The 18,296-nt window shown below is 41.0% G+C and overlaps 1 protein-coding gene across 1 annotated transcript in view; it reads left to right on the top strand.

Annotated features, from left to right (window-relative positions):
• The window catches only part of nectin3a (nectin cell adhesion molecule 3a), a 33,947-nt gene that overhangs the window by 4,942 nt on the left and 10,709 nt on the right, over positions 1-18,296 (top strand). Inside the window, exons 2-3 of the mRNA XM_008280970.1 lie at positions 12,069-12,416; positions 17,488-17,787. Coding sequence (XP_008279192.1) covers positions 12,069-12,416; positions 17,488-17,787 — 648 coding nt within the window. The remainder of the gene's footprint in view (positions 1-12,068; positions 12,417-17,487; positions 17,788-18,296) is intronic.

Genomic DNA, 18,296 nt, shown 5'->3' on the forward strand with positions numbered 1-18,296 from the left:
ATGCAAACTTGACCAAACCTTCCTTCTTTCTGTCTGTGGTATTCTATCAACAAACATTGATAGTCTATCACATACAACTGAATGTAGCAGTGAAAACATCGAGCGTACTGGCCTTAGATCACAGGTCCAAAAGCATAAGTGAGCAGGAAATGTTCACTGTATGAATTATTTACAATAATGGACTTTCTCATGAGTGAGAGTCCAAAACTACTTCTTGCATTACTGGGAGTGAAGTTTTACCATGTCTGCATTTAAGTTGGCAACATTCGTATGATTTAAAACAGACTATTTGCCTTTGATAAAATCAACCAGCTGTGACACTGATGGATTTCACGTAGACTTTTTATCGGACCTTTAGTCCAAGTTTTTTAGGTTTCGCCACCCACCCGCCGCCCTCATTGTGTGTCCGATAACATCAGGTTCTGAAATCCAGGGAAGGAAAGACCTGTCGCCTACTTCAGAGTTCACAAATTTGGCTTACTGAGCAGTCTTGATTCACGATGCAGATATGTTGCAGTAAAGGCTTTAATAGGCTTTTGCACAACTGTATCCCCGCTGGTTTTCTGCTAAATTATTGCTGCTTTACCTCTCATGTACGCAAAACCCCCCCACACCATACTTGAGTTTCCCTGCTTCTTTTTTAGTGTCTGATCCTCTCTTCATTTTCAGACAGACTGTAAACCTGAATAAATTTCCCCATCTTGATCAAAGCTGTAGCGAAGAAGACCAAATAGAGTCTGGGTTTCATTACTGTTTAATATTGATGAAGGAAAGTGGAACATGTCTGTATACTGTCTGTTTTTCAAAGAATGAGCTGCTCTGTCACACCGGTGAGATTTATACAGACCTGATAGTTCAATGCGGTTGCTGCTTTTTGTCTGTGCGAGAAGTTAACAACAAAACAAGGTCCGCTTGGGGACTTAAAAAGAGTGTTAGAATATCAGATATTGCACAGATTGTATTACAATTCAAATAGGAGTGCAGCTTAAGAGCTTATTTAACTCTACAACTGAGACCTGTTCAACTGACAATAAATTAGGTACTACTGCTTTTATGTATTCAAAATATTTGTCCTTTACATCTTAACGAGGTTCATGTTTTGGGAACACTTTGTCAAAGCCGACATGTAACCAGAGTCGCAGAAAAAACACACTTGGATGTTGTTTTACTCACTTCTTTTTAGTCCTGTTTTTTTTTTCTTTCAACAAATCAAATCTTTGTTGACTTAAACGATGTAGGAGAGTGTGAAGGTGTTGTACAGACATAGTTGTACAGATTGTAGGTCGATGTGATGTTTTCATAGGCAGAGCAGCTGACTAAATGTTTTGTGTTGGCATGGTGGTGCATCTACGTCCGTGTTGGTGTCTTTCTGTGAGGTCACTATGGATGCCTTCAGTCAGCTGTACCTTTTAGTTCTTTCTGAGTGACCTAGGTACCTAAATCTCCTTGTTTCCTCTGTTCAAAGTGGGTGGTATGTGCAAATCAAGAGTAGCGCTTTAATCTGCTGCAGAGAGAGGGTGAGAGTATGTGCCGGGAAAAGCGGGTGTGCCGGGAAAGCGAACTCCCTCTGACCATGATAATGCTGGGGAAATGCCACACTGACCAAACCACTTACTGTTTTTATTGACCGCTGAATACACACAGTGTAAAGGCAGGTTTTCGTTGGACTGCTGTACTTCCTCCTGTTGTGAAGTGATGATTGCTGACATGCAGCACAGTGATGCTGATTACCCGAGAAAGTCCAACAGCAGCTTCCTTTATCGATATCGCTCTGTACACGTCCCGAGAAAATGTTGTATTGACGAAGGGAGCAGCATCCGATCGTGATAAGGTTTTCAAAGCAAAGCATAGCAGAAAAACCCTAATGAGTAAAACAACAATCTTACATGTGGACTCATTTAAAAAATACATCTACAGCTGATTAAAGACCTCTTTAATTACTGACATAACCTATTAGTCACAACATAGTTAAGTTAGGTATTTGGATGAGTATTTTATACAAATGTTCTGAGCTGATTCAGGTATATTTTAAAGTATTATAATCGCTAAATTCCAACATATTTGTATTTTGCTGCATATGCAAGTGAAACTTGGTGTAGCAGAAAATGTGTGTGAGAAAGTGTTGAGACATACAGTAAAGATCTTCAAACCACAAGTCAAAAAGTGGATGTTGCAGTTATCTGGTATGCGCTTGACGTAATTGGTCACCGGACACATCAGCAAATATTTTTATGAAGTGAAAGAAGCCTTAAGTGGACCAAGTATTTCCGTAGTCCCAACAACTGCCACAGAGTGATACGTGAAACACAACAGTTTCATCAGTCACGTTATATCATATTTTAAGCTTATCAACATTTGAATAGACGAGTGAAAAATAAGGTGGTTAAATAAAGAATGCAGCACCTGTGACTGCACAGTGTCAAGTGTCAACAGTATGCAGTTAACCACTGAGACTGAATGCATTAAAGACATGCATTTATCTCTTTAAGACTGGGTGTATTGTGATTGTATTTTATGTAGTGTCCTTGTTTTCAAGACACGATTGATGAAATGCATGATGATTCATTGTAATACATGTGGTGAAGACAAAATGCAGTGCGTTTAGCCCACAAAAAGTTTCTTAAATTGCACATCAGACAATAACTGAGGATTTGAGCGAGGGGAGCAGCACTGAATCAGAATACAGCAGATGTTTAGATGAAAACAACAATGACTTAAAAGATTCAGACCCAGACCTAACATGCCTGCTGACCTGCTATCATAAACTCGGTGGGTGAGAGACATTTTTGAGGAAGAGACATGTTCATGCCACGTCTGGCTCTCAAGGGACAAACAAACATCATGGTTTAAAATGTAAATACAGCCATTTGTTGTGTCTGGTCTTAATGGTTATATTAACATGTATGGAAATATGAGCTTTGGATCAAACTGTGTATTTGCAGATTGTAGTTGGCAAAACAGTCGAACCGTGGATTGTTCACTGTCCAGCAAGTTCTTATCTCTATCTCCATTACACTAATACATGATAGAGATCTCTGCACTTCCATTCATATTGTCCGACCAGTTTATGTAGCATAATTGTAGCATTCACTAACATCATCTAGATCCCTTGGAAAAAATGGCATGTTGTTGCTGGTTGTTGGTAGAAACAGGCATCACACAAGAACACTAAAATTGTATAATCATGAGAATCATTTTAAAGAAAAACAGTCTTATTCCCTCTGGAGTCTCTGCGGCATGTGGGAAACTATGTTTCCATTATGTTAGACCGGCCTAATGAAAGTACAGTAGCCCATTTAGACCCAGTCAAGGGCAGTGGAGTCTGTGATTAGTACAGAATCCATTCTCTCTTCTCTGCAAAGCCCCCGCCACCACCCAACAAGGGCCGTATCTATTTCTGTCCTAATGAATGAAAATTGAGCTTGGGTTTGTAAGACTTTTTATCGGGACATCACGGTAATTTTTAGAGGACAGTGACATGTAAATGTGAAAACAGTGTGTCTGAAAACAAAGCACAGACTCTTGAGTCTAGTCTGCCCATATGCGTGTCTGTATGGCTCATTGCTGGGTTTACACTTGAGCATTGTTTAGGAGGCTGCTATTTTCATCCAACTGTTTCGGGAGACGTAGAAATGGGAGCCTGCAGATGTAATGGCTGCAAAACAAACTTGAGCAAATGCTTGAGTTAAATATATGAGACCAACATAAAATTAGTCTTCTACTATCACAGAGGCCATTGCAGAGGGTTAGTCTTGCAATGATCATTAGCCTGCTGTCTTTGTTTGGCCTGACTGTAGATTTGAACAAATAATAATAATGATTAGTCACTGAGTTCAAATAAACAGATTCAAAACCACCCATGAAAACACCACTTGCTGTAGTGTTGACGATTAAGCTGTATGATGTCTGACCAATTGTTTTATCAAGTCGACAATTACTAACTATTAAACAATGCCGTCAAAGTTTTGAGACAACGTAATGGTTTTTGAGAATACTGCCTTAAGGTCGGGAGCTGTAGTGTTACACTACTGTAGCTGAGCAGTACACAAAGTGCCATTTTTGACCCTGTTTTGGAGTGATGGTGAGTAAAGTGCAGTCTCTGTTAGCATCTACATGTCAGGGATGTCACACACTTTACTTCTAATTAAGAAAGACTCCCCACTGTAGTCTCTCCTCAAACAGAAAACCTCTCAAATTAAGGGACTTACTCTAACACCACATAGAAAAATGCCTTTCTGAGCCTTCTGTGACCTTTTATAAATTGTCTTTCCTGTTCTTGTACATTTGCTAGGTGCATGGAAAAATAACATTGCTTCCCATGTCTGGGTCTGTAGCATTGTGTGTACATACTAAAATACCACAACCCCCCACAACAAACAATAACAAATCCCACACAAAAAGATCGCTGCAGGAATGTTTGTATTACTTTGGTACACAGTGGCAGACATTGTCCTTCACAAGTCCTACAGCACAGCTATAGTTGACTCTGATGAGAGGTTGCAACCTATCATGACACTCTGTATGTCAACACTATTGATCCTTTTCTTTTAAGCACTGATCTTTAATCAAAAGTGACTCGGACGAGAAGGGCACACGAGTCCACATTGCTATGGGGGAGCAAAGAGAGAAAAGAGTTTGAAGAGGGCAGTGACATGTAAAAGAGGCCTGCCTGCCCCTTTTTTAAAGGCCTGTCAGCCTGTGTTTGACTCCACCATGAATTAGCCCACTGAAAAAGCCTCACGCCCTCACAGGATACAATGCTAGGAAGGAAGGGGGTAGATTAGAGGTGGTACAGGGACTAATGTTTTCTTCACACTGCACAAATATTTCTTACGATAAAGGCACGCTGTAAAACAAGTGATTCGCCACTTGGCCTATCCTGTTTGTAACTGATTGAGACAGAATTATAGGCCTCACAAAAATAAAGCAAAGGTCCAGGGGCCTGTGTGTGCACATAGGCCTTGTCTGATGGTTTCTTTCCCCCTGGCCGCCGCTTTAGAAACTAACAATGCCAAACAAATGACCCTACACTGCCTATTGACTTCATTGTGTTTGCTGTGTCTAAAAGGCATAAATGACTCTCAAATGCTGGTCTCAGTAGAAGGTCCAGAAACAAAAGTGTTTAAAAATTTTGTTTGTTTTCTGCAGAAGCTTTTTCCGCCACTTATAGATGATACAGCACTCAAGGAAGTGGGATCTCTCTATCAATTGCCGTTGCCAGTGTTTTTTTCTTTGTCAAGTGTTTTTTTTTTGTCTACTTACAGAGCTTGGGTCATGTCAGGAACACTTGCAGTTGTAGCTTCAGCCCATTGAGACATTACTGAATAATTTTTATGACTGTATCTAAAGGTCTTATATTAATCCATATTCATAGATTCATTTAGGCGCTGTTTTGTTTGAGGTTGGCAGTTTCCGAGTGGACTTTTCAAATGCGTGCTAATGAACATTTTAAAAATGTGACCTTGATAATCAGATGGAAGTTTAATAGTCCGCTAATGTTTCCATTGGCCTATACTAGACTGAGTGACTTCAGTGCCTGTAAGGAGCATGAATTACTGCACTCATTAAACAGTAATGAAACACTGCCCTTCAATCCGCTTACCTCCTACACACACTTGAAAATTACTGAACCTGGGAAAAGACTGAGGCCCAGACTAGTACTGATGCACCACCCAGGTCACGTGCTAGCATAATGGACAGGGATAGCGACACACCCTATCCACTAGTTTTAGGACATAAGCTTTTCTTTTTTTATTGCAGGGCGTCCAAACATTTTACTCACTTTGGTCAGACCACCTTAAAATCTTCAGCACAGTGTCATCAAACAGAGTGTAATCAGCTTTGCAGCAGAGGTCTTATTTACAAATGAGGAAAAGGCATCTAACTTTTTAATTAAAATTTTTGTGTATTGGTTCATTCTTACTTTGAGCTCTTTTTCTTAGTTTTTCACATTAACTCCAGTGGTTATGATGACACTAAAGGTCCCACGTAATGAAATCCATTTTATTGTGTTTTGTGGTGGTTGTAAACCTGAAAGTTGTTAAGACATAAGGCTTTCCCCCACGACTAAATAACCTCCCAGCTTTTGAGGGAAGTCGTTCAGAAAGTGCAGCTGCCACACGGTCCACCAGGTTTATTTACTTTCTAGAGCTGCTTCTGTTAACTCTAAAATGAGTCAGCCACGAATAAAGCAAACCAAATGTTCTGCTTTTGGCTGCAAGAGTGAACACAAGAGTCTGCATGCACTCCTATCATCTGAGGAACTGAAAACCCAGTGGACTACTTGTATTTTTGGTGGTGTTGTCTCCACATCAACAGGAAAATACTGCTAGCACGTTGTGTGGCTAATGTTAATTGTGGTGCTGATGGACATTCAGAGATGGTGTGATTGTCTATTTGCTTCTCTCCTGCTCTCTGTGCTCACATAAACTGTTTTAATGCAGCTGAATCTCAATAAAGCTGTTCTAATTTACTTTTTTTTCCATTTCTGTTGTCAGAAAATAGAATGAGCGTGAAATAGCAACTGAATGCAGCACATCAAGACTGCATGTTAAGCAGCAGTCACTTCAGACCTGTTTACCAAAAATACCGATTTTATAACCACTATGCTGTCTGACAAACTCACCAAAAACACGAGTTAAAAACAACTTTACTGTGAATTTAGTGATATTTCCATGTAAAATGATCACTCAGAAAGAAAGTTAGAATTGATAGAAAGCCCTGGTCTCACGTGCTCATTTACGTCTGTGTCAACTGCCATCCAGTCAACTATTTCGCTCTGTGCTGTCAGTGACTAATGCAGAGAGAGCCTTCATCCTGAGGAGGGAGTGGACAGCAACAACGGCTCTGCTGCATTCAGCAGTACAGACGCTGAAGCAACAACCCGTTTAGAACAGAACTGAAACCAGGAGTTATGAAGTCATGGTGATATAGACCATCTTTGTCATATTTTCTGCAGAAATATGAATTCAAATTCTGGAGACATGGGAGACTTTCATTAATCTGCTGGATAGAGGCACGGTACTGGACCTTTAAAGTAACTGCTGAGCGAGTAGTTCAATAGGATATAGGATATAGGATAATAGACACCAGGTTTCAGATGATCATACAAGTTTTAAATAAACCTTCAGGTTAGCCAAATGTAAGGATGAAACAAAGGTAGAGGTAGAAGTGTCCATTGTAAACACCCATTACAGTTACCAGCCAACTTTGTGGTTTGCCTGTGGTGTCCGTACTTGCTGTTGTTATCAGTTTTCTTGTACAATGAGGGGTTATTACTGACATTACAGTAATTACCTCCTTTTTAAGTGGTAGATAAAATGGCGAAACTGTGGGCTAGGCTCTGATGGCTCTGATCGTCTTAGCACTTGGATTTTTAGCCCAGTTGAACTCTGCCATGTTCCTAAATCTCCATGGTTACTTTTGTAAGAAGATAAACATGCATGTTGTAATAAACAGTACATATAGTGACCATAAACACGAATCCTTCTCTTAAAGAAATGTCATTGGACTGTCAGTAAATCCCATGACCTATATGCTGTTGCTGAAGTGACCAGTCACTATACAGAAATATTTTAATTAGAAATACAGTCTGAACAAATTAATCACCCAGTTGTTGAAGTGCAGACTGAACATGCACCAGTAGTTTCAGTGTTAGGTTTTGACCACTCTGTCACTGTCATGGCCTGTCATGTACTGTTACATTAGCACATGACATGTGTCAAAAGAATTGACAGAGGCAGTGACATTTTTATGTCCTTACATAGTTGACACCGTTGCTCCGGTCTTCTTTTCTGTCTGTCTTACTCGTGTACTTCCTCTCAATAACTGCCCTATTTCTTGCTTTGTGGTCTTATTTGTGCTCAACTCAGAGTTTCCTCTTGCTTTAGTCCTAAACCACACTCCCTCCTGCACAGATCTCATGTCTGCATTCTTCTCCTGTGAGGTCTTCAGATCAGTCCCTCGTGAGCGCTGTTTGACATGATAATCTATGCATGGAGTTTGTCTACACATACATGACACATTGTCTATTTTGTTGCTGCTCGTGAAAATTTCTGGCCGTGGATCACCTTTGTCTCACACGGTTCTGACATGCACTGCAGGCTTCATTGGGAGGATCTCAAGCCAGGAGACAGCCTCCTCTGGGGAGGTCAGGGCCGAAGCTGGGTCAGGTCTGGGTAGGTGGAGATTTTGGCTCATCAAGTGGCCGACGTGGAATGTTTGAGCCAGTTGCCAGGCAAAGAGGAAGGTTTTGATTTACCATTGCGCCTCTCGAGCAGCTTGTCGCAATTAGTGATGTCAGGAGGGAAAGAAACAAATATGAAGCATTTGTTCAAAGAGCAAGCATATCCTTCCCATGAGTTCATTCTTTCCTCGGGTTTCTCAAGGAAAAGGGGGCAAAAGTGCAGCTTGTTTCTCTTCGGTCAAATTAGGTTTAGCAGACCAGAGTTCTTCCTGTTCTTTGGGCTAAGGTGTCACATTTAGAATCGATAAAATGGATTATAATGCATCAAAACAGAGCAAATCATAGTTTAGCAGGATTTTCCTTTTTAAAATTGGAATCTTTTTTGTTTACTGGATTAGAGAGTGAGGCAATAATGAATATAGCAACACTCTTGAGCTCTGCAGCACTATGCCTATTTCCTTGATGAAACTGCATGACAGCTTTGTTTAACGCACTGCTTACATTTCATTTGCCTGCAGTATTTTAGATAATATGTCACGGTGCTCTAGTTTGCGAGCCCTGGCTGTGTTCTTCATGGTTGCAGCGAGCAGTGCCAAGTTTCCCCACTCTCCTCCTGGCTGTAGGTATCCCATGCAGAGGCCATCTGTCTCCCCTCCCCTAATGGTTAGGGTGGAGTCCTCTTAAAACACTTCCCCCCCTTTCTCTCCCTCCTTTCCTTCGCGTTTCTAAATGCTTACTGTAAAACAAACAGAACATAACATGTATGGAGTCTAGTTTCTGTGTATGCTTTGACAGGCCTGAAAGCTGACACACTGAGACAGATAAACTACGTACGGTAGCATTCGGAGTTCCGTGTCAGGTAGCTGCACTATGTAGAGCATGTTAGGGAGAGTTCTGGCCTGACACACATGTCTGCATGCATCAGTACAATGTCACACATGCCAAGCATGTTAGTTTACTACTCAGACAACCTGTGCTGCAGGAGGATTTTTTTTTTATCAGTTTACCATCTACATTCTTGTTCCAGTTATACGTAAGTTGTATATATTTATCCCCCTGTCAGGCTTTTATCATTGTAGTGTGGTGTTGTTATATTTTTTCAAGCAAAACAGCTGAGTTGCACTGGTAAGGTGACAACAAACAGCTGTCGTGTCAGCTCAGATGACCGTGGAGTGAAGAATGCAAAACCCACACGGCTCTGACCCTGATTCTCCCCCACACCAGCGCACCCAGAGGACTCTGACAGAAGCAATGCAAACACAAGCTAATGCATACACCGCAAAGCACTTTGTAGCACTGCAGGGTTTTTTTGGGGACCAGGTCTCAATTGAGAAGTGGGGGGAAAAAAAAGTGTAAATAGACGTCTAAATTATTGTGGGAAAAGGGAATAATAATCCAAAGTGACTTTCCCAAATGTCTTTTCAAGTGGATGACAAATAAGGCAAACGGAGTTAAATGCTTTGGGTTAATGGGTTAAAAGCCTGATTACAGTGCAGAACTGTGCTAGATCAGTTTACACGCACACAGAAGGCAAGAAACACAAGAAAAATATTTTGAAAATGTGGATCAGCCGAGAACAAAAACAAACAAGAAAGCCCAAATATGATAGCACAGCATGAAACTTCACAACACAATGCAACATACATTTAAGACTCAGCAGCCTTTCAAACAAAATGCCTGACTCTTACACACATGGTCACACACTTATTTCTTATTTTGGAAGAGAGAAACTCTGTGTGTGTGTATGTGTGTGTGTGTGTGTGTGTGCAATCACTGAAATTACAGGGGACGTAATGGAGCACGGGGAGCCTCAGCCTCCTTGGCTATATTCCTCACAAACCAAGATAGCATTGCTGTGGCTTACCACTCACATTCATGCCAAAGACTCAAAATACCAGCCAGTGGACCACTTTTATAAGCTTTACTCCATACACATCCGAGACTCCGTACAAAGTGGAAATTTATGGCCCCCAAATATAGCTTACTCTGACTGCAGCCATGTCAAGAAAACCGAGAAATACTGTTTGAATATTTTGAATGAAATCAACATTTTACATTTTATCTGTTAAACTAACATTTTCACGAGGTTTAATGTGGGCCTAGTCTACAATTCGGTCTCGAGCAGTGTTGTAAATCTTAGCACAGCCCATTATAAATAAGCATACGTGTTTCTATCAATGACTCATTTGTGTGATTATTCTTGCAAAAACAGACTAGGAAGGATTTTTTTTTTCCTCCATTCAGAGCAGTAGCCATAACCTGTAATTTAGGATTTATTTCAGGTTAGTTTTCCAAGATGCTGTATTCATTCCCACTGAGCTGGATGTTTTTGTTTGTTTTGCTACAACCCAGTAGCACGTCTGTCAGTTGTGATGTGGAGATTACTATGGGCGAAAGTCTTTGGCAGTGACATGATCTGATGCTGATTGTTGGTGTCACAGTTCGATTCGGAGTAAATTCTAGAGTCAAAGCGATTCCTGATTCAACAAACAGAAGGAGTAGCGCTGTATTTTGGCTCTCAATCCAGTCCACCACGTGCAAAACCACTGACTCTGGTCGTTTTACTGTTGAGTTGCAAATGAAGCATAACTTTGTCATTTTCTGACAGAAAAAAAGCAAAGACGGCTGTATCAGGTGTACAGTTTTTTATATAAGTTAGTTTTTAATGCTATTCAAGAGTGGAGTAAGTTGTTTTTTTTACAGTCTATTTTAGCAAAATGCTATTAAGTAGCAAAAATCAATTTTTGGCATTTGTGAACGATTTCGAATCGTAGGAGATACGAGTTATACTCTTACGTAAATCAGATTTTTCCTTCACCTACCCACACAGATCACTGTCCTTTCACGTGAACAAAACCACACAATCACACTACTTTCAGTGTGGGTTTCTTCAAAGTGTGATTTTTATTTTATTTTATGTTTTTTTTTTTCCTGTGACCACTACAGTTGTCGTCACATACTAATATTGCTTTCGGCAACAGCATTCAAATGGCCGTTATTGTTCAAAGCCAAGTTTACATGTTGAATTTGTTTAAAATGAGACATTAAAAAAACTGTGGTGGGCCACAAGTCAAATTAAGGGCCTCATAAAAAGCAGGAATAAAACCATCAAGTTGCTTGTTTTGTTTCATCTCCTTCCAGAGTTTTTTTTTCATGCTTGCTTAGAAGGTGCTCTGATAATTAGCAAGAAGGACAGTCTGAGTGTCCTGCGGTGAAAGTATGTTGCTTATTAAGAGGGAAAGCAGAGCACTCACAGTAACCCTGATGAAGTCTGGTCTGTTTGCAACCTCAAAGAAGCAAATGTATGAAACAAATGGATGTTACTGGGACCACAGGAAGATGAGTAAACCTATGATATTGGTTGTGCGAGCTGTAAACATCAGAGAATATTGGTGGGAACAGCACATATCCAAAAAGTTGTGGTTAATTTCTATGTATAAGTGCCAGTGAACTGTGTCCTAGTGCAGATAGATGCAAAATGCCCTGTCAGTATAGGTTAATGTCCCATTTCCTAGTGTTAATAATGATCGGCACTCCAGAAAAGCAGAAATTTTCTTCCCATTCATCCCCGACTGGCACATCTCAGCTACTGTACTTTGAATTTTAATCTTGTCTGGTGATAGCACATCTTCATCTGTGTTGTTGTAGCTGTCACAGTGGACGAGGAGAAACAGGCTGTTTGACAAATTGAATCTAGATTTAAATTCCCAGACAATTTTCTTCCACTGCTAGACACCAGAGAACAAAAACTGTAATCTCTTAATCCAATGAAGTCATGGACATTGTCATGAGAAATGCAGTCTTCCAGTTTAATTATAGCTGCAACAATGATGTGTTGCTATTGTTTATCTGAATCTCATCTCTGTCCTTTTTTTCTCAGCAGGTGTGAGCAGTAACCAGGTGGTTGTTCCTGACAAAGTGAATGCAGTGCTGGGGAAGAACATCACACTGGGCTGCAGAATAGAAGTGGGCTCCAACCTCAGTCTCACACAGAGCTCCTGGGAACGGCGTCTTCCTTCAGGCACCATTACCCTGGCAGTGTTTAATCCTGAGTTTGGGACCTCATATTCTCCAGAATATGGCAAGCGCATCTCATTTGTCTCCCCTTCAGTACGAGATGCCACCATTACCCTTGAAGGAGTTGGCTTTGCGGATATCGGGTCCTACACCTGCAAAGTGGCAACATTTCCTCTGGGCAACACACAAGCGTCAACCTACGTTAATGTACTAGGTAAAGTAAAGCTCTCTCACTACAATCCTCACTGAGTGGTTCTTCCTATTGTCTTTAAATCTCACTTTTCCAAGCAGGACATTGTTGGTTGTGATTAAGCAAAGCTTAGGTGACCACTAAGTGTTTGCCCTGGAGGAATAAACTGCTCCCTGAAGCCACCTTACTTTTAAAATACAACCTGGACAAATGCCATGTACATTTAAATCACTGCAGCTGTTTAGAGGCTGCTGTGGTGGGATCCCACTTATCTCACTAATTTCACTCTTACTTTGAAAATGTGCTACTATAGGTAGGGTGTTCCTAACAGTAAATTTCCCTGTCGATGAAATCGATTGTATTTATGAGCCATTCGAAACCATTAATCTCGTTCTTAAATACCCAAATCGCATTTCAAAGGTTGCTGAAATGTGTGGAACTTTGCACCATGTGTGAACATTGCAGATTACCTTACAAAGATGCCAACTAAAACTTTCACATGTATGTGCTGAATGTAATTACGGATTGCTCTTGTAGAGCTGTTATATGCCAGTTATTCTGACAATCTACACTAGACCTTATTTTTGTTTTCTAGATCAAAATACTACAAAAATACCGTTCTACTAGATATGTCATATGTGCTACTTTCCTCCTGGATAGTTTAGCATTATAATAGGGGGAAGGAAGCAGCCTGCTGCAGTAGCACTGACTTTAACTAGTATATCTAGTATCTACTGGCAATGGTAGGTTTAATCATTAAGTCAGCTGTTTGCCACCATCACTAATACATTCATTGTACTGCATTACTACTCCTCTGAAATGTTTGTTGAAATGTTTTACTAAGTGTCCGTAAGATCTTCCTTACGATCTCTTGGGCACTACATGACAGACAGACACAATGTTTGAAACAGTGGCCTAGCATAGCCAAAACCATCTCCACAGTGCTTTGTCAGTACCAGAGACTGGTCTGACTGCCAAACAAAATAGAAATAAACACTCTGGCTGGTTTATATTTTGGTGCAACATGCTTGGAAAAAAGAAACTTTTTCCGTAATTGGTGGGAGAACATGCACAACTGTCCTTGTTAGACAGCACTCATTGTAAATCTTTACAACCATTCACTGAAAGACCCACGCAGGCCTGCCTGCATTTTCATCTAAACATACCATTTTCAACATGTAGGTTGCTAGTTGTAGGTTGTTGTTATTTTCCGTACCAAAGTGGACACCGTGTAACACAATGGCAGACTTGTACTCACAGTGTACATGCGGTGAGTCAGACCCGGCGCACGGCGACTCTCCTCATGAGGAGCATGTAAACAGAATGCAGGAATTTCAAACTGTCCCAACCTGATGCAACTTAGTTACATATAACAACAAGGTAATTGTAGGGTGTGATACGGAGTGACTCTCATGACATTCACTTTTTTTTTTTTTACCAAGCTGCATGCATGAGATGTAGGACTGGCCTTAAAACTGCAGTCTGCAGCTCTTTCCCTCAAGGCAATGAGGATTGTTATTAGTTTTGCCCTTTTTGCCCTTTGTTACTAATTATGAAGTCATACCTCAAGCTGTTCTGTACTTATGCTGTAGACCCGGTGTCTGTACATTCAGCTTTACCATAATTCTCTTTTTTTTTTATTGCTTTCAAATATTTGCCTCCCTTGATAACCCCAAACCCAACCCATACTCTACAAAGATCTATATACTTATTGCTGCTTACATGACTGTGAAATAACAAAATTAAAATGCTGTGGGGATTTTCATCACCATTTTATCTGCTCTCATGTATACAAGCGGATTCCTTACTGAATGGACACGGTAACTCCTCTTCTCTGGCGAGCACAAACGTTGAACTTTCTCCGTGGTCAGCATATGTTTCAATCCCTAAATGGGTGCCGGTGCTGATAGTCGGCGATTGCGCTGTAGACAGCAGCTTCTTGTCTCCCTCCAGAGACTGAAGGAGACTCCGATGTCTAATGAGCGGTACATTAAGTGCTGCTGCGACAGCCACAGTGTCTGGGACCTCACAGAGTTCAATTACACCTTGCAGCCTTTCTCAACAGCTTCTCAGGCGTGTTTTTTGGCTCATACAAACACTTTGCATGCACACCCATATACAAACACATGCTTAGGCCCGCTTTGCAATTCAGATGTAATTTGGGTGCGATTATGGTGGAAATGTGTGTTCTTCGCAATTTGATACATGTCATGTGGGAATTAGGTTATACCGCAGGGTATTTTACAAGACTTAAAGTCAGCAAGTTCTCAAGGCAGCGATGAACAGTGACTTCTTCATCTGTGCCCAAGTTTTAAGTTGACTTTTTTCATCATAAGGAAGCATACAGTCCTGCTCCGCCCCAACTACTGCATCCTTGAAGAATTCTGGACAGCGTGCCAGTATATTGACACCGTACTAATGTTACACCAGAGTTGATTAACGAGTCCTATCTAGAATATTCTTTGTACAGTGTGTATTGTAGTTGTTTCCGTTTCAACTTCTTTTTTCACCCAGCTCAAGGTTTGCTTGTTTCAATACATGTTTATACTTTGAGGTTTATGAGAACGCACATGGCTGCACTTCATTCCTTTCAGATGAACTAAAGTAAAGCAATGAAACAGTCAAACACATGAATAATACACCAAAGTCACGACACACATCGTAATGATTAGCAGGTGCAGTCAGCAGACATTGATTTAATTTCAAAAGTCACACTCTTGATGTCCTGAATGTAATCACTATCATGAAACACAAACACGCTATGTTTGTATTGGCTGTCTCGCTTTCTTTTTCATCTCTGTGTACAACTACTCATAGCATTTGAGGAACACTTCAGCAGGAACTGTGCTACATTATGTGAGCCAAAAGTCCTCACCAGTAAGCAATAGGAAGGAACCAGAGGAGGGAAATATGACACATAAAGTAAATGAATTACAATGACCCTTTGTTTTTAGCTGCTGACAGGTCAATGACAAATTTACTGAACTGCGGTGGACTTTCCTAAAAACAAAACATGCCCACACATTAGGTTTACAAGGTAGATGATACTGATAAGCAGATTCTTACTGCAGACTCTTGAGCTGTGAAAGCTCCAAGCATTTAGGCTTTATTCTCTGACCAGGAACAGCTTTCATTTTAGTTTTAAAGTAGTTTTTAGTTGAGTGATAAAAAGGAGAGATCAACCCGAAAAGCTGATGTGATAGTCTTAGTATATCATCGAAATGTTCCATTTCTCCTTTTTCACCTATTAATATAACATTGTACTTTCCCAGTTTCCCTGCAGTTTGTCAGAAAGCTATAATTTGGTTGCATTTTGCTCAGTATCTTGTGTCTTTTCTTGTTCTTTTAACAGTCAGTTATTGAGGTCAACTTCAGCAAACAGCTTAGTGGTAGATAATTTACTTTCACCTGCTTGTCATGCATGGCTTCATTTGCATTATAAACTAGCTGTTTTACTTCACAAATGAATTTTTTATTCTTGACAACCTTTTAATCTTTGTCTAAGCTAGCCTTTTGACAGATCATGCCTATTGACGTCAGAACTATAGATCATCATACCGAACCGACTCCGTTAAATAGTAAAAATGCCTGTTGGTAGTTTTTAATGCTAAATCTTCCTGTAAAAATGTCCAGACGTGATGCATAGCCATTGAATATCCAGTGAAATCTCTTTTTTATAGAGGTTCCCAATCTGACATCAGTGTTCAGTGTGCATGTGTGGCTCAATGTGTATGTGGACAAGAAAGGGCCAATGCAGCCCATTTGTTGAAGGGAAATCGTTACCCTTTTCCCCCAACGCAGTTCCACTCATCCAAAGCGTTCCCCTCCCTTTTTGACAGCAACTCCAAATTAACACGTCCGCCTGATTTAGTTATTCTGATGCTTCAGCCAGCTCGCCTCCTAACATAGAGCAGCTACTGTTTATAGTCGGAGGCCTGTGAGGAGGGGCAGGGAGAAGTGAGCGAAGAATGCGAGGTGGAGGACTGAGAACGGCGTCCCCGCCCCTGCGCAGGAGACGCCAGGTTATTTTTGGAAAATGGGGGGTGCCAGTAGTTATTTGAATTTGTTGTTGGACCTCCTGCTTGGACGGAGAGGAGGAGGGTGGCAGATGTCTTAAAGATGATGGTCTTGTCTTGTAGATTATGTGTGCGTGCGTGTGCCCCCACATGCCACCTTTAAAACTGTCACCATTGCAGTAAGTGGAACAGCTGTTCTTTTAAAAGATGCAGAGATGAAGGACTTGGTGCACTGCAGCACAAAGAGGAAGAAATGAACATAGGAGCGTTGTCGTGCTGGTACCCGAAAGTGTAGCCTTGTATAACCTGTGCAGCCAGTTTGCTTCTCTGCCTCTCCATTGTGTCCCCTCTTTTGTATTTGGACTGTCCTTTTTCCTCTTTTGTCTTGCTGAACTTTCCCAAGTGTCACTGCTGACAGTTTGTGATGTTTTTCAGGCCAGAGCAGCGTAAGATAAACTGCTTTCTGGCTTTGTGTAACAGGTAGAGGGTTGCATTATACTGGTCACGTCCCCCTTGCATGGATCTGTTTTGCCTCTCTGTTGAGAAAATCCTTGTTACGTCTAAACCTCCAGTCATTCTCAGGAAGCTGGTGTAACATTACCCTGGCTCTAAAGCGCTGAGAAGTGTACTGTAACTTAGCTCCTCATCCTCCAGTACAACAAAGTCAAATACAAACACACCACAGTGCTGGAAGCAGCCTCACATTCGACAATATTGAGTGTTTTCCCCAAAGCCATGTGCATGCTGCCGGTAGTGATATACTTTTGTAGAACCATACAGCAGATAGACCGATAGATACTACTGCTGTAGCTTATATCAAACACACTGTGTTTGACACACAACAATAAAGAAGTCGCCACTGAAATGCCTCCATATAACTGAATAGCATGGCTCATCAATTTTTAATGCATATAGGTGAAATGGAAGAATTCAATCTGTGCTCTCTTGGCAGTTAAGTATACTGAGACCACTGGGCATTATTTATTCATATACATACACAAAAAGATCAATATTCATTTTGTAATCATTCCTCCATTCTGTCTTTTCCCTCCTCCTTCTCTAAATCTCTTTTTAAACAGTGGAGCCGAAGGTGTATGTGTCGGCCGGCCCCACGGCTCTGCTGGACGGCGCGAACGAGTCGCTGGTGGCCACCTGCATAGCAGAGCGCGGACGTCCCACCGCTGAGGTTTTCTGGGAGACGGAGCTGTACGGGCGAACCGAGAAGCAAAGTCAGGATGAGCCCAACGGCACCACCACCGTACATGTGCGCTACATGTGGCCACCGCAGAGCTACGCCCAGGGGAAGACGCTCACCTGCGTGGTGCGCCACCCGGCCCTGCAGACAGAGTTCCGCATCCCCTACACGCTGAATGTCCAGTGTAAGTGCTAAATTACAAGACCTCCTTAACTTTCTTATATCTGAAAAGACAAGGAATGCTTGTTAATGTAAATAAAGCTCATGAAAAGAACAAACAAGCTGGATGTAACAGGCTCCTGTGTCCACGATTACTTCAGAATATTATTATTTCTCCCTTTCAAACTTCCGCTGTTGCACATTAACACAATACAGCAAGTAGAAAATAAGGACATTTGTTGCCCCATCTGTCTGTGAGGCAGTTTGTTTCTATCTTTCCCAATGTACTAAAATGAAATGATAAATTATTATGGTAAATAGCATTTCTGTAATGCTTTTCTACCTTAATGGACAAAGAGGTGAACACCCTGTCCAAAACCACCAACCTTGCATTTAGCTGCCCCTCCTGTAAATATAAAGAAAATGTTTTTTTTTTAAAAACTTACATTTGTGTGTTTTACAGTTAAAACAGAACCATTCTGTTGCACTGGGTAACACATTCCTTTAATACAAGGACAGTAATAACTAGTTTGT

Source organism: Stegastes partitus, unplaced genomic scaffold (assembly GCF_000690725.1).
Source record: "Stegastes partitus isolate 25-593 unplaced genomic scaffold, Stegastes_partitus-1.0.2 Scaffold216, whole genome shotgun sequence".
In the NCBI taxonomy this organism is placed as follows: Eukaryota; Metazoa; Chordata; class Actinopteri; family Pomacentridae; genus Stegastes; species Stegastes partitus.